The 13,680-nt window shown below is 34.9% G+C and overlaps 1 protein-coding gene across 2 annotated transcripts; it reads left to right on the top strand.

Annotated features, from left to right (window-relative positions):
* Positions 1–6,426: 6,426 nt before the first annotated feature.
* LOC131873601 (alpha pinene synthase, chloroplastic-like) lies at positions 6,427–10,247 on the top strand. Of its 2 annotated transcripts, none has more exons than XM_059216461.1 (10): positions 6,427–6,690; positions 7,026–7,198; positions 7,316–7,401; positions 7,519–7,733; positions 7,895–7,992; positions 8,098–8,190; positions 8,347–8,442; positions 8,658–8,796; positions 9,543–9,791; positions 9,918–10,247. In XM_059216461.1, the coding sequence occupies exons 1-10, from the start codon at positions 6,448–6,450 to the stop codon at positions 10,212–10,214; spliced, it is 1,689 nt and encodes a 562-aa protein (XP_059072444.1). In that variant the 5' UTR covers positions 6,427–6,447; the 3' UTR covers positions 10,215–10,247. The 2 variants fall into 2 exon arrangements, with proteins under 2 accessions (XP_059072444.1, XP_059072441.1); XM_059216458.1 differs by having other exon boundaries at positions 8,347–8,562.
* The last annotated feature ends 3,433 nt before the right edge of the window (positions 10,248–13,680 follow it).

The raw sequence follows: 13,680 nt of genomic DNA, 5'->3' as shown, positions 1-13,680 counted from the left end.
CCTAAAATTAGGGCTTTGTTTTTCTTTTTGTAGGCAAATTCAGAAGGGGTTTGTTCATCATATTTTTCAAATCACATGAAATGCAATCAGAAGTTCTAAAGAAACTATACTGGAATGTGGGTAAAATGACTTTTCATGCCCTAGGTTGGTCCCATGAAGCTAATCCTAAAGAAATCTTGGCTCTTTTGAGCCCTAGATGGGTAATCATTAAAAATATACCGTCATTTTTATGAAAGTTCATCCCTCAAATTGTCAAACCCTTTGGAAAATTCATCCGTATGGATGAAACCCCATGTCTTGTTCCCCATCTCGATGCCAGATTACTCATCTCCATCCTACCTGGGGTTAACCTGCCCAATTCTCTCCATCTCAATATTTTAGAGGACTCTTTCTCCTGCTTGCAGAAATTTTTGGGACGTTTGAATGCGTGATTCCTTTGTAAAAATGACTGACATGTGAGGAAAAACTGCCACATCTTGAGGAAGAGAGCTTCCACCGCGAATGCTAATAAGCCTAATCCCATCCCCAACGGTCACTCCATCTAGACTGCTCAGCCCACCATGGAATCTGCCCCTTCTATTCGCCCTGAACCTTCCATTCCTGCCTCGAACCCCATGCTCCCACCCTCCAACGTGGCCCCCCCTCTCCATCCTCCGGATGTCACCTCCCCTGTTTTATCGGACGACGGCTACCAAGTCGTAATGAAATCCAAAAAGCACAGAAGGAAGAATGCACAACAAATGGCTTTGGATAAGGGTAGAGCTTCTTTTAATCCTCCCCTAGTTATTGTTTCTTACACCCCCTCTAAGGTTAAGAGCATAATTAGAATTTTTGAAACCCCTCTTAGATGCTCTGGCGGTATCGTTATGGGTGATGGATCTGCTAATCTCTCTAAGAATATCGATTCCATCCTTTGTAACGATAACAGTAGTGGATCCACTAGGGGCATGTCCTCAAATTCTGCCATTGGTTAGGTCATCAGTGCTGACACTAGTGTTGTTAGAAACTCTGCCTTTTGTTCCCCTAGCATGTTCTCCTCACAAGGGCCTTGATCAGTGGTGAATGTCATACCGATGGAATTGGAAGAACCTCTCCCAGGAAGTATCTATCTGGAGGAGGATGCACCTGGAGATGACCTTGACGTTCAAACAGATGGCGTTCCCAAACCTAATAGAAGGGGAAGGCCCATGGGGTCTAAGAATAAGGCTAACTCTGCGAGAAAAAAGGACAAGGGTTCCCCTACTTGTGATAGTAGCCTCCTAGCTGTTGAAGGCCCATAACTACCCCATCTGGTTTACCATGAAATTCATCTCATGGAATGTGAGAGGTCTGGAAGCTCCAGACAGGAAGAAGATTGTTAAACATTTCATGGATTCCCATAAAGATTTTGATTTCCTTATGCTTCAGTAGCTAAAATCTGTTAATTTTATTCTGGAAACTAATTTAAACTTCATTTGGAAGGACTCTATCAAATTCTGATCCAGCCATCTCAAGGGTAGGGGAGGTGTTGGTTTGCTCGTCAGCCCTAGATGGGCGAATCACATCACTGGAAAGGGTTGATCCCCTTTTAATAGAGTTGTTTGGGCATCAGTTAGTATTAACAACACCCTCTTTGGGATCTGTAACATCTATGCGTCTAATGACTATGAGGAAAGAATTTACCTCTAGGATTGAATTGCCTTTGGTTGGAAGGGTTCTGAAAAAACCCATTGGGATAGGATGAAACATATTAGAAATTTTTTTTTGACCCTCTGCTCGGTAAAAAGGTTGAATCCAAGGGGCTATGGGACACATGGTGTAACTCCCAAATACGTCCTAACAGAATCTATTGTAGGCTTGACCAAATTTATGCCAATAAGGACCTCCTTTCATTTGCCCCTAATGCTCATGGTAACCCTGTCGTGGTCTACCCCTTTACCCTATCTGATCATCACCCTATCTCTGCCCATATCAGATTGTCTAACCCTCTTCCCACCAATAGGTTGGGGCCTAAGAAATTCATTCTCAACACTAACCTCCTCAAAGATGCGGATGTTCTCTCTACCATTAGCATTATCAGATTGATCAATAAAAGTAACGAGGACCTTGCATCACATATTGATAGATGGAACTTTAATATCAACTCTTGGCAAAAAATTGCAAACTATTGATCATAAAAGGGCCAAAGACTATATATTTAAGGAAATTACTCTTAACAGTAACCTCTTACGGATGGAAAAAGAAGTCTAGTCAGATCCCTCCAACCCTGAACTTGCTGCTAATGTGGCTAGTGTGAGGGATACTCTTAGATGACACCAGCAAACCAAGATTAAGGGGGCCATGATTAGGGCCCGCACCCACTGGCTTCAGTTTGGTGATAAAGGTTCCAAGTTTTTCTTTAACCTTCTTAGGCATAAACATAGTCAGGAAACAATTGATAGAATCATCATTGATAATGATGAGATCTTTGACCTTGACTAGATTAAAGAGGCCTTTGCTCTCTTTTACCAAAATCTATTCACCTCTGAGGAGTTTGAGGCAGATAAGACCCTTAGAATCGAGTTTCAAGCCATCATCCCCAAAAGGATCACTGAGGAAGACGCCTGCTTCCTGAAGCGTCACTTCTCTTTTGATGAAATTCAAAGTGCCATCGATTCCCTCCATAACAATAAATCCCAAGGGCCTGATGGGTTCCCTATTGAATATTACAAAGCTAATAGTGACTAGATCTGCTCTGACCTTTTGGACGTTTATAATGAGGCTCGTTTATAATGAGGCTGTCCTTAAAGGCTCCCTTGGAGGATCTATCAACAAGGGCACTATTTAACTCTTACCCAAGGATGGGGATAAGGTCCTCAGCAAAAACTGGAGGCCCATTACTCTTCTCAATGTTTCCTATAAGATTCTGGCTAAAATGCTTGCTATTAGGTTGGAAATGATCCTACCCAAGTTCATATGCTCTACGCAGACCAGGTTCATTAAAGGTAGATATATTCTGGAAAACCTTATTACCAGTTGGAAAGCTATGGACTGGGCTAAGGTCTCTGGGCAAGATGCTGTTATGTTTCTCCTAGACTTTGAAAAAGCCTATGATAGGCTGGAATGGGGCTTTATTATCCTAAAGCTTAAATCCTTTGGTTTTCGTAGGGAATTGTGTTCCTATGTTAAAGTCCTTTTACAGGATGCTTCTGCACAGATTGATGTTAATGGCTCCCTCTCACCTCCTATTTTTCTTTCCCACTCCATTCGTCAGGGGTGCCCTCTAGCCCCTACCCTATTCGTTATTGCCTCAAATGCATTATACTATCTCCTTAGAGATAGCTCGCTCTCCCCCAAAGTTAACGGAGTTAGGCTCCTTGATGACAATGAACTTATCAACATTCAGTTTGTTGATGACACAGCTCTCTTTCTTGAGCTTACCAAAGCTAATATGGATCACCTTAACCATAAATTACATCTGTTTGGCTCTATCGCGGGAGCCCGGATCTCTAAGGCCAAGTCAACCTTTCTTAGTTGGAGGGAGCATCCCCCAGGTTGGTTTGATAACTATGGGTACCAATGGGGTGGTCCATCCAAGATTGTTAGATACCTTGGTGCCCTATTTTCTGTATCCCTCTCCCTGAAGGATATGTGGCTCTGGGTTAAAGGGAAAATTGACAAGAAACTGAACAAATGGAACAATAGATTCCTCTCCCTAGCAGGTAGAGTTCAATTTTGCCAAAAAATCCTCTCATCTTATAATATCTACTATTCCTCTACTTGGATGTTTATCAACGACCAGATCCTTGAGATTCAAAAGGCTGTTAGGCGGTTTCTCTGGTCAGATGGTAAAGGCAACACAAAATTGCATGTTGCTAATTGGAAATGGTGTCACACTGAGAAAACTCTTGGTGGGCTTGGGTTAAAAGATCTTAGGACCCAAGGTATTGCTCTTGCGGCTAAGTGGATCTTCCATGCCTTGGAAGGGCAGGAGCCTTGGAAGGTTTTAATCAGAAGCAACATTGAAAGGGTTGTTCCGAAGAAGGCCAACTCCTAGAAAGGTTTACCTCTTGCTAACCTGGTGGCCGGTGATTTCCCTATCTTTATCCAAGGCTCTTGTGTGTTTAGGTCTATTTGGAAGGCCCGGGAATATGTTAGAGGATTATTAGGTAACACTAGTGTCAGTAGTGGTGACCTTATCCATGGTGAGAGATCCATATGGTGGAACCTCCATCACGCGGGCAAGCCTCTGGCTCTCACACAAGGGTGCTCAGGTAGGGCCTAGGCCAGAAAAGGCATTAAACTCTTCATTTATATTCTGGAGCATGGTAATATTCCTTCTTGGGAAGAGCTCAGCTTGAAGTTCAACCTTCCTTCCTCTCAAAAAAGGACCTACCATTTGATTAAGCGGGCTTGTACGGATCTTGGACTACCTAAGGATTGCTATGTGGACTTGCATAGTTTCTTATCTTTTAAGTGGGCTGATGGTATTGTTTTGTCTAAAATTAAGGCACGAAATATATATGCTATTCTGAACTTTGATTCCTCTATTATCAATCATGCTAATATGTTATGGTATTCTGACCTTTCTGTTCTACAGTGGCAGAAAATCTTTAGCAGGCTTTGGAAAAGTTCGATTGAACCAAAACTCAAGTGCTTTAAATGGTTGTTGTTGCTGAATAGGCTCCCTCTAAAAAGGCGTTGTGATGCTTTTGATCTTTGTTGTATCTGTAAACTCCCTGATACTTGCAGGAATATCTTCTTTGACTGCTCCATTTCTAATGAGATCTAGTTAATGTTTGGTTTTTCTATCCCTGACCTTATGAATACGATGAAAGTTATCTCTGGTTATATTCATGGCTTAAAGAAAGATGCTAATATTTTCTGGTTTATTTTATTTGCTAATATCCTCTAGTATATATGGAAGATTGGGAATGCTGAGAGGTTTGATGGTCAAACCAGGGCCCTTACTGAATCTTTCCAAATACTCATATTCTTTAAAATTGCTATGCAGGTTACTCTTACCATGAACGTTGAAAGGAATAAGCTATTGAGGTTCCTGATAGATGGGCACGCCACCATGTTCATCTATGAGATGAAAGATGGGTACGAATGGAGACGCAATAGGGACAACCTCTCATCCTTTGAGAAGATGCTCAAGAGGCTGAACAATGAAGTTATAACTAATAGGGAACCCTCCTATTCCCAGATTGAGATGCGATCTCAAATCCTGAGCCGGAAGAACATTGTCTGGATGGAAGGACCGCAAGGGTGGACGGCTTGGGCGGAGGCCATTGATGGCATCCTATCCTAGCTTATCTGTTGTTTTCTTGTAATTTCTCTGTTGGATAGTTTCAGACTTCTTGATCGTTCACTGCTGTGCGGTCTCAGACTCTCACTCTAGTTTAGTTTTTGTTTCTGCTGTCATGTGGCGGTGATAGCTATCTTTTTGTTCTATTCTCCCTCGATCTTTAATATAAAAAAAAAATATTATATAAAGATTAATATAGTAATTATAAATAATTCTTTATTAATAACATTATCAAAAATATATAATAATAAATTTATTATTATTTATTTTAAGGTTATAATTTAAATAAATGATTATAACTTAATTAATAATTATGTTTAAATCTTAATTCTTATTAATTATAATAATTTTAAAATTATTAAATTATGATTAGGATTAAAATTAGGTTTATATTAAGAGTTAGTGTTAGAATAAGAGTTAAGGTTAAGGTTAAAATAAGGTTTAAATTATTTCTAAATTAAGATTAAAGTTACAAAAAAAATATGATTAAAGTTGTATTTAACGCTAGATTTAGAGTTAGAATTAGGTTAAAAATTTGGGTAGGGTACAAATTATGTTAAGGTTAGAATTAGGGTTATTGTTAAGGTTTGAATTAGTTATAGATATTATTGTAAGTTTATAACTATATTACAATTATGGGCACTCCATTATATTCTTGCAAAAATGTATTATCTCATATTATTATCCAACCTAATTCTAAACAAAAAAAAGTTATTATTATTGCAATACTAAAAAGTGCTTATGGTTATTTTTTTTTTGCTTTTGGATAGTTTCAATGAATGCAATAGGATTGGTTTGGTGCACAAGGGTCATAAATTGGTGATTTTTATTTGATGTAGACATATTTTTTATTGCCCCATTAATAGTTGACTTTGACCATCCCAAAATTTTGAACAATTTATTCCATTAATTATACACTGTTGATACCAATAAAACACTTTGCGTTTCTACATGCCAAGAGTCATCAATTCTTATTAAACCTCGCCAAAAGACATGGTTCCTATTTCAACGCACGAGGGAGATGTAGAGAACCAGATTCTACACGTGCTAAAAGAACTAGAAAATTTTTCACCTCCCCTTTTCACAAATGATTTTTCTCTATAAATTGGAAACAAACTAGCATTCCTTGCAACGTTCAATTCTCTCTGTAAAAAAGCAACAAACAAATTTTGCTTGCAATGGCTCTTATCTCCATTTTTCCACCTAATTTGGGCTTCTGCCTCAAACCTCACCCTCCCCAGTCCCACAATCTTCAACTTTGCAGTAAAGCAGTGCCATTAATACCAAGGAAAAAGCTTATAAAGCCTATCGTAAATCAGGCCTTATCTAAAGTAGAAATCCCATTGCGGCGCACTGGTAAGCATCATCCCAACTTGTGGGGCGATGATTTTATACAGTCTCTTCCGAAGCATCCTTATGAGGTAACCAATTTTTTTCCTTTTTTAAAAAATTTATTGTATAGCCTGTTACAGTACTTTAGTTTTGTTAGATGATAGATTTTAAAAAGCTTTCAGTTAATAATAGGTAGAACAGTTATGGTATTTTTGTTTTGTTAAACGATAGATTTTAAAAGCTTTCAGTTAATAATAGGTATAACTGTTAGGGTAATTTTGTTTTGTTAAATGATAGATTTTAAAAGCTTTCAGTTAACAATAAGTAGAATGTTCACAATACAGAGATTGAATAAGAAATAAAAAATTGATTCACAAGATTACGTGAGTTTCTTATCAAATGAATGTCCCTTGGGATTTCATAGGCTCCTCTCTACGCTGAACGTTGTGGGAGTCTTATTAGCGAGATCAAAGACATGTTCAGTGCATCTGCAGAAAATGTTTCCCCACTTCTTGTCCTCGTTGATAATATTGAACGTCTTGGAATAGATCGACATTTTCAAAAGGAAATTAAAGAAGCCCTTGATTTTATTTACAGGTTTGCTTTTTATTAATTAAACATTTTGTTTTGAAAAGGTCCTGACTCCATAACTTTTTATTATTATAAACAATGTGCCATCAATATGTATATAACAGTTTGAAAGGAATGCAACAGGCATTGGGGTGAATGCCAAAGAGATCTCGACATCACGGCCTTGGGCTTTCGGATTCTTAGACTCCATAGATATCCTGTTTCTCCAGGTATAATCTCTGTTATAAATCTAAATACCTTGTGAAAATAAGAAACATTTTAACCTATATTCAATCTGATTTTTGGGCTCATTTCCTAACACAATATTGTGGAAACTATAATGGCAGGAATGTTGGGAGCCTTTAGAACAGCGAATGGGCAGTTCTTGTGCTCCACTGCGCAAACAGAGGAGGTTAAAATTAAAGGTATTCTAAATCTGTTTCGGGCTTCACATATTGCTTTTCGTGGGGAGAAAATTTTGGACGAGGCTAAGGAATTCTCTACTACATATTTAAATCAAGCTATGGAGAAGAGTGAGATCAGCTCAAACCTTTTACAAGAGGTAAGCTTAGGAAGACTAGAAGATTGACTCCTCTGTGAAGTGCAGATGCATTTACCATTAAACTTGTATATAAACTCCTTTGTATATATCATATAAACTCCTTTGTATACATCATACAAACTCCTTTGTATATATTGTAATAAGAACATTTTTATATCCAGATATCATTCAATCTGGAGTATGGCTGGTACAGCAATCTGCCCAGATTGGAAGCAAAGAAATATATCCAGATCTATGGAGAAAACGAATCGCGGGCCAGGTAGTGGAAACACCTTTTATAGTATCAAATAAATGTATTTTACATTCATGTGTTTGCGACGTCATTTTGCCTTTTAATTAAAAATATGTATAATTGGCTACTTAGGATGGCGGGCAATGAGAAACTTTTACTTCTAGCTAAAATGGACTTCAATGCGATTCAGTCACTGCATCAACAAGAGCTTAAAACTTATTCTAGGTGAGTTAGCGACATTGATTATTAGATTTTATAATTATACGTATAATAGATTTAATTTTATTTTAACTATTTTTTATTAAGGAAGAAATTGGTTAGTAGTTTTATGAGTAATTAAGGTTTTGCGTGATTTATTTTTAACTGGGTGTTGTATTTCAGATGGTGGAGGGAGTCTGGTTTGTCTAAATTGGAATTCGCTCGCCATCGTCATGTAGAATATTTTTTTATGGCATGTGCTATTTGTGAGGATGAGAGGTATTCTGCATTTAGATATGGCGTAGCAAAGTTCTCTACAATTGCAACATATTTAGATGATACATACGACACATATGGAACACTAGATGAATTGAAACTCCTCACAAAGGCTATCAAGAAGTAAGTGGTAAATCATGATTTGTCTAGTTATAACTTATACCTAATAATACATCTATTTAGGACTATGATATAATAATCTTCTATGTGTCTCTTAGGTGGGATCCGACATCTATAGACCATCTTCCCGAATATATGAAAGTTCTATATATGGCATTGTATGAGACAGTCAATGAAATGGATCGAGAAGCTGAAAAGATTCAAGGCCGAGATACTCTCATCCCCTCTAAAGATGCTGTATGGATATGGTTTTTGTTATTTACCTTTACATAAATGAAATATTTTATTTACTTTAACTATCTTATAAATATATGCAACAGATCATCAAATTTGTTCAACCTTAGTTTTTAAAAGAGAAAACATAAAATATTATTTTAATTTCATATTTTTTCACATGCTTCATAATGTTATATATTATCATCTATTTAAAATTATGATTTTTACTCACAGGGCCATATTAATCTTATAAGCTTAAGTATTTTTATATCATATTGGTAAAAAAAAATGCTTGATTTCATATTAATTAAATTTAATTCTACTAAATGTTTTATTTAATCATCTTCTTTATGTGTGAAATACTTTATACACCTATTTTATTTTTCTTATTTTGTCACATAATTTGCTTTAGTCTACACATCTTAGTTTTACTTGAATATAGAACTTAGCTTTATAATTTAATAAAACAAATTAATAGGCTTGTGTATATAGATTTGTTTAATTTTTGTCTAATCTTTCTTAATTTATTATATACCTTTTTAAATTTTTTTTTTATCAAAAGTTTTTTGGGATGTGTATTAGTGCCTTTCTCCTTATATTATCTAATTGTTTAATACTTTGAAATTATTTTGTCGTGTCATATACTTTAGTGGGTTATTTATCTTTTATAACTAAAAATTAGGCTAAATTTAGTTTTAAATTTTTTTTTTTAAGGGAATAATATGCTTTTATTGTTTCTAATTTAAAACTATGGCTTGTTTATGTAGTGGGAAGGTTATGCAGATGCCATGATGCAAGAAGCTGAGTGGCTTGCTACAAGTCACATACCAACTTTGGAAGAACACATTGAGAATGGAACAGTTAGTTTAGGGACTCGTGCAACCACATTGCAACCCGTGTTAACAATAGATGAGATTCTTTCAGACAATATTCTTCCAAAAATTGATTATCCATCAAGATTCATGGATATTTTGTGTGTGAGCCTTAGACTAAGAGGTGATATTAAATCCTTTAAGGTATGTAATATAATTTTTTTTTAATATTAATAGCATTCTACGTAAATTCATAAAAATTAAAATGTTGAGTTTGATGTGAGCTCAATATATATATTTTAATATGAAATTCAATCTTTGGTTGTGAAGGGTGAGATAGCTCGAGGAGAAACAAATTCATCAGTAGCCTGTTATATGAGAGATAATCCAGGATCCACTGAAGAAGATGCATTGGATTACATCAAGAATTTATTGGATGAACGACTTAAAGAATTAAATTGGGAGTACTTGAAAAATGATGGAGTTCCAACATGTAGCAAGGATTATGCTTATGACATCACAAGAGGTTACCTACATTTCTACAAGGAGAGAGATGGTTTTAGTATTTCAAATAAAGACATACAAAATCATGTAACTCAAATCCTCATTGAACCTATAAACATGTAACCTTTGAATATAATTTAACAATTTCTACAGTGATATAAGTCACTGTATATCATTAAACTAAGAGACATTTTACAATGTAATAGAAGTTTCATTTTCATAAATTAATGATATTTTCTTTCTAACACCGGTCTATATAATGGTTCTAAGGAATATTTCATGGATATGTGTGATAATTTTATAGTATCTTCAAAATTAAGAAAATAATTGTTGGCTGGTTAAAGTAAATAGTCTGTAATACAAAATGCAAATGACTTGCAGTAAAAAAATATTTTGATGGAATATATTGGAATATTAACAAAATCATATTTAGTCATTTTAGTAACCATTATAATTGTCTAACTTTGTGCAAATTTGAAATGGATTCTATTACTCCCATGTTTAGGAGAATAAAATCCATTTGATCTAAATCTAGGCTTATTAAATAGATGAAAAATCAAGCATAAGATAACTTACCTTAATTAATTTAGAGGATATGGGAATTGATAATTCAAAATATTATATTAAGAATTAAATGAAAAGGGATTTTTTTAATATCTTTGGGAGTTTGATAAAGAACAAGTGATATTATTGCTTATAACTTTAATCACTTATAATGGTAGGTTATAGATTATCTACAACACCAAGATCAAACCAATCTCCTTAGATGTATTCACTAGGCGTCTTTAAAGGCTATATGCTAGCCTCATATTAAAAACCTAGACATTATTGCAAGTTAATTTATGTTTACCACACTTTATTGATTAATATAGGTAATCCCAATGATGTTTTCTACTAAACCCTGTGGGTGCAAGTCAAACAACAAAAATATATTAACATGGGCACTTCTAACAACACATAAATATGAAAATATATCAAGTCGAGCATGTAAGTATACATTCAATTTGTTAGAATTAAGGTGTCATCTACCTTGCAAATCCTATGACATGGTTCCAACATCCTTGAAAAGTGCCCTAATAATCTTAGGATGTATTTGGAAAATAGTTTGTAATATTTAATTCTCACCATTATTTTCAAAACATTCATAAGGGCTGATGGGTTCCACTAGTAGTGGTTAAAGTGGCTTGTGAACATAGTTATTGTATTCTAAATTTATGGATGTCTAGAATAAGATATTTAATGACTTAAAAATGTTGGAAATATTGCATCATAGGATGAATAAAATAATAATCTAGTAGGTTTGTTATTGTTTGTTAAATAGGTTATTATATTAGTGCTATGAATGTGTTAAGTTGTTTAACAACTCAATATATTAAGGAGTCATTGAAGGAGGTTTCCTATAACATAGGATATGGAATTATATATATATGTAATATGTATTGAATAAGAGATATGAAACACATACTATTTCATTTTTAATTATTTTGGCTTTTCTATCTCTGCACATATTTCAAATATGGTACTAGAGCAATGAAAACCTTGCCTCTCTTACAAGAGGGGCTAGAATATGAGCTCAAATATTTTTATCCTCTTGGTTGTAGGAGTAGAATGGCATAGGTGTATAGAGATTTCAATTTATTGTTATAAGTTTGGATAAATTGTACTATAGGAATAGAAAGTAGTTGATGTTGTTGTATCAAAATAATCACATATATCATTTGAATGGTCATTAATGCATGTTTCAAAAGTCATTGGAAGGAGAAAAGAAAGGCTCCACATGTTTTTGCCCGAAACAAGGGCCAATCTAAGAGATGCAAAGAGCCCATTGTTTAGAATTTGATGATCAACCATAGTAACTAAGAATCGTCTGCTCGCAAAATACTCGTCACATAAAAGAAATCAAGCAAAGATTGTATCCCCCATAACAACCAAATAATCCTATATTATTGCACAAAAAAAATGAAGATTAAATATTAAAAGTACAATTATAATGAATGAAAGACTTGTTTTATAAGAGGTAAGAGATGCCCTAATCCTCAAATTAGAAGAACTAAAGCAATGCAAAATAGGAGCTCAATTAGACTCTACTAAACACTAAAAAAGTTAACTAAAAGTGTCTCTAAGTGAACTCAAACTAAAAAACATTACACCTAGATAAAATAAAGCACCTAAATTTAGCTTAAATGAAAAAAATTAAAATACCTAATTATAAATAATTAGATAATTCTATAAAAGACTTCCCACTTCGTCTTGCCAACATTGAAAGTCTAGTACATGTATGAATATGGAGATTACACCTTCAAGATAGGTGAAATCGCGTACAAGACCTCCAATCTCACCACCACCAACCAAGGTCATGTGCTCAAAAAGGTAGATTGGTTGGCATGGGAAAAGGGCCATTATCATTGATTTTTCAAATGGGTTCCACTACAAACAAGAAATTATTTTACTGCTTGGTGTATAGAGATTCCAATTTATTTTTAGAAGTTTGCGTAAATTATACTATAGGAATAGAAAGTAGTTGATGTTGTTGTATCCAAATAATCACATATATCATTTGAAGGGTCATTAATGCATGTTTCAAAAGTCATTGGAAGGAGCAAAGAAAGGCTCCACATGTTTTTGCCCGGAACAAGGGCCATTCTGAGAGATGCAAAGAGCCCATTGTGTAGAATTTGATGATCAACCATAGTAACTAAGAATCATCTGCAAGCAAAACACTCATCACGCAAAAGAAATCAAGCAAAGATTGTATGCTCCATAACAAGAAGAGAATCTTTTATTATTGTACGAAAAAATTGAAGATTCAATATTAAATGTACAATTTCAATGAATGAAAGACTTCATTTATAGGAAGAAAGAGATTCCCTAATCCTAAAATTAGAAGAACTAAAGCAATGCAAAATAGGAGCTAAATTAAACTCAACTACACACTTAAAAAGCTAACTAAAATTGTCTTTAAGTGAACTCAGTCTAAAAAGCATTATACGTATGTAAAATAAAACATATAAATTTAGCTTAAATGAAAAAGAATTAAAGAACTTAATTAATAAATAATTAGATAATTCTATAAAAGACTTCCCACTTCATCTAGTACATGTATGAATATGGAGATTACACCTTCAGGATAGGTGAAATCACGTACAAGATCTTCACTCTCACCACCACCACCACCACCCGAGGGCATGGTGCCATTTCTAGGGTTACGTTCAGGTGTGGTTTTTCTCGAAATGGTGGATTGGTTGGCATGGCAAGAGGGCCATTATCATTGATTTCTCAAATGGGTTCCACTACAAAAAATGAATTCTCTTACTGCTTGGTGTCGATGAACAATTTTAACATACATCCTACGAATCTATGAGGGAGGGGAATCAAATTGACCCCAATTATCAAGAACGAAGATCAGATAACTTTATATTATCTTGATCTGCAAGAAGTGAGTGTTGGTGGGTCATGGCTTAGTATTTCGAATGAGACTTTTTCCATGAAAGATGACAGAAGTGGGGGAATTGTTATCAATTTGGGAATCAACATTACTTATTGGGAGGAGGATGGGTATGATTCTATCAACAAAGTAGTTCAAGCAGGA

This window comes from Cryptomeria japonica, chromosome 1 (assembly GCF_030272615.1).
Source record: "Cryptomeria japonica chromosome 1, Sugi_1.0, whole genome shotgun sequence".
NCBI lineage: Eukaryota > Viridiplantae > Streptophyta > Pinopsida > Cupressales > Cupressaceae > Cryptomeria > Cryptomeria japonica.
The sequence above is the reverse complement of the archived record's forward strand: the minus strand, read 5'-3'. Positions and strand labels throughout refer to the sequence as shown.

Coding starts and splice junctions, on each gene's coding strand:
- LOC131873601 (XM_059216458.1), top strand. CDS start 6,448: ATGGCTCTTATCTCCATTTTTCCACCTAATTTGGGCTTCTGCCTCAAA. Junction 7,993..8,097: donor GAAAACGAATCGCGGGCCAG/GTAGTGGAAACA, acceptor TTGGCTACTTAG/GATGGCGGGCAATGAGAAAC. Junction 8,563..8,657: donor CTCACAAAGGCTATCAAGAA/GTAAGTGGTAAA, acceptor TGTGTCTCTTAG/GTGGGATCCGACATCTATAG.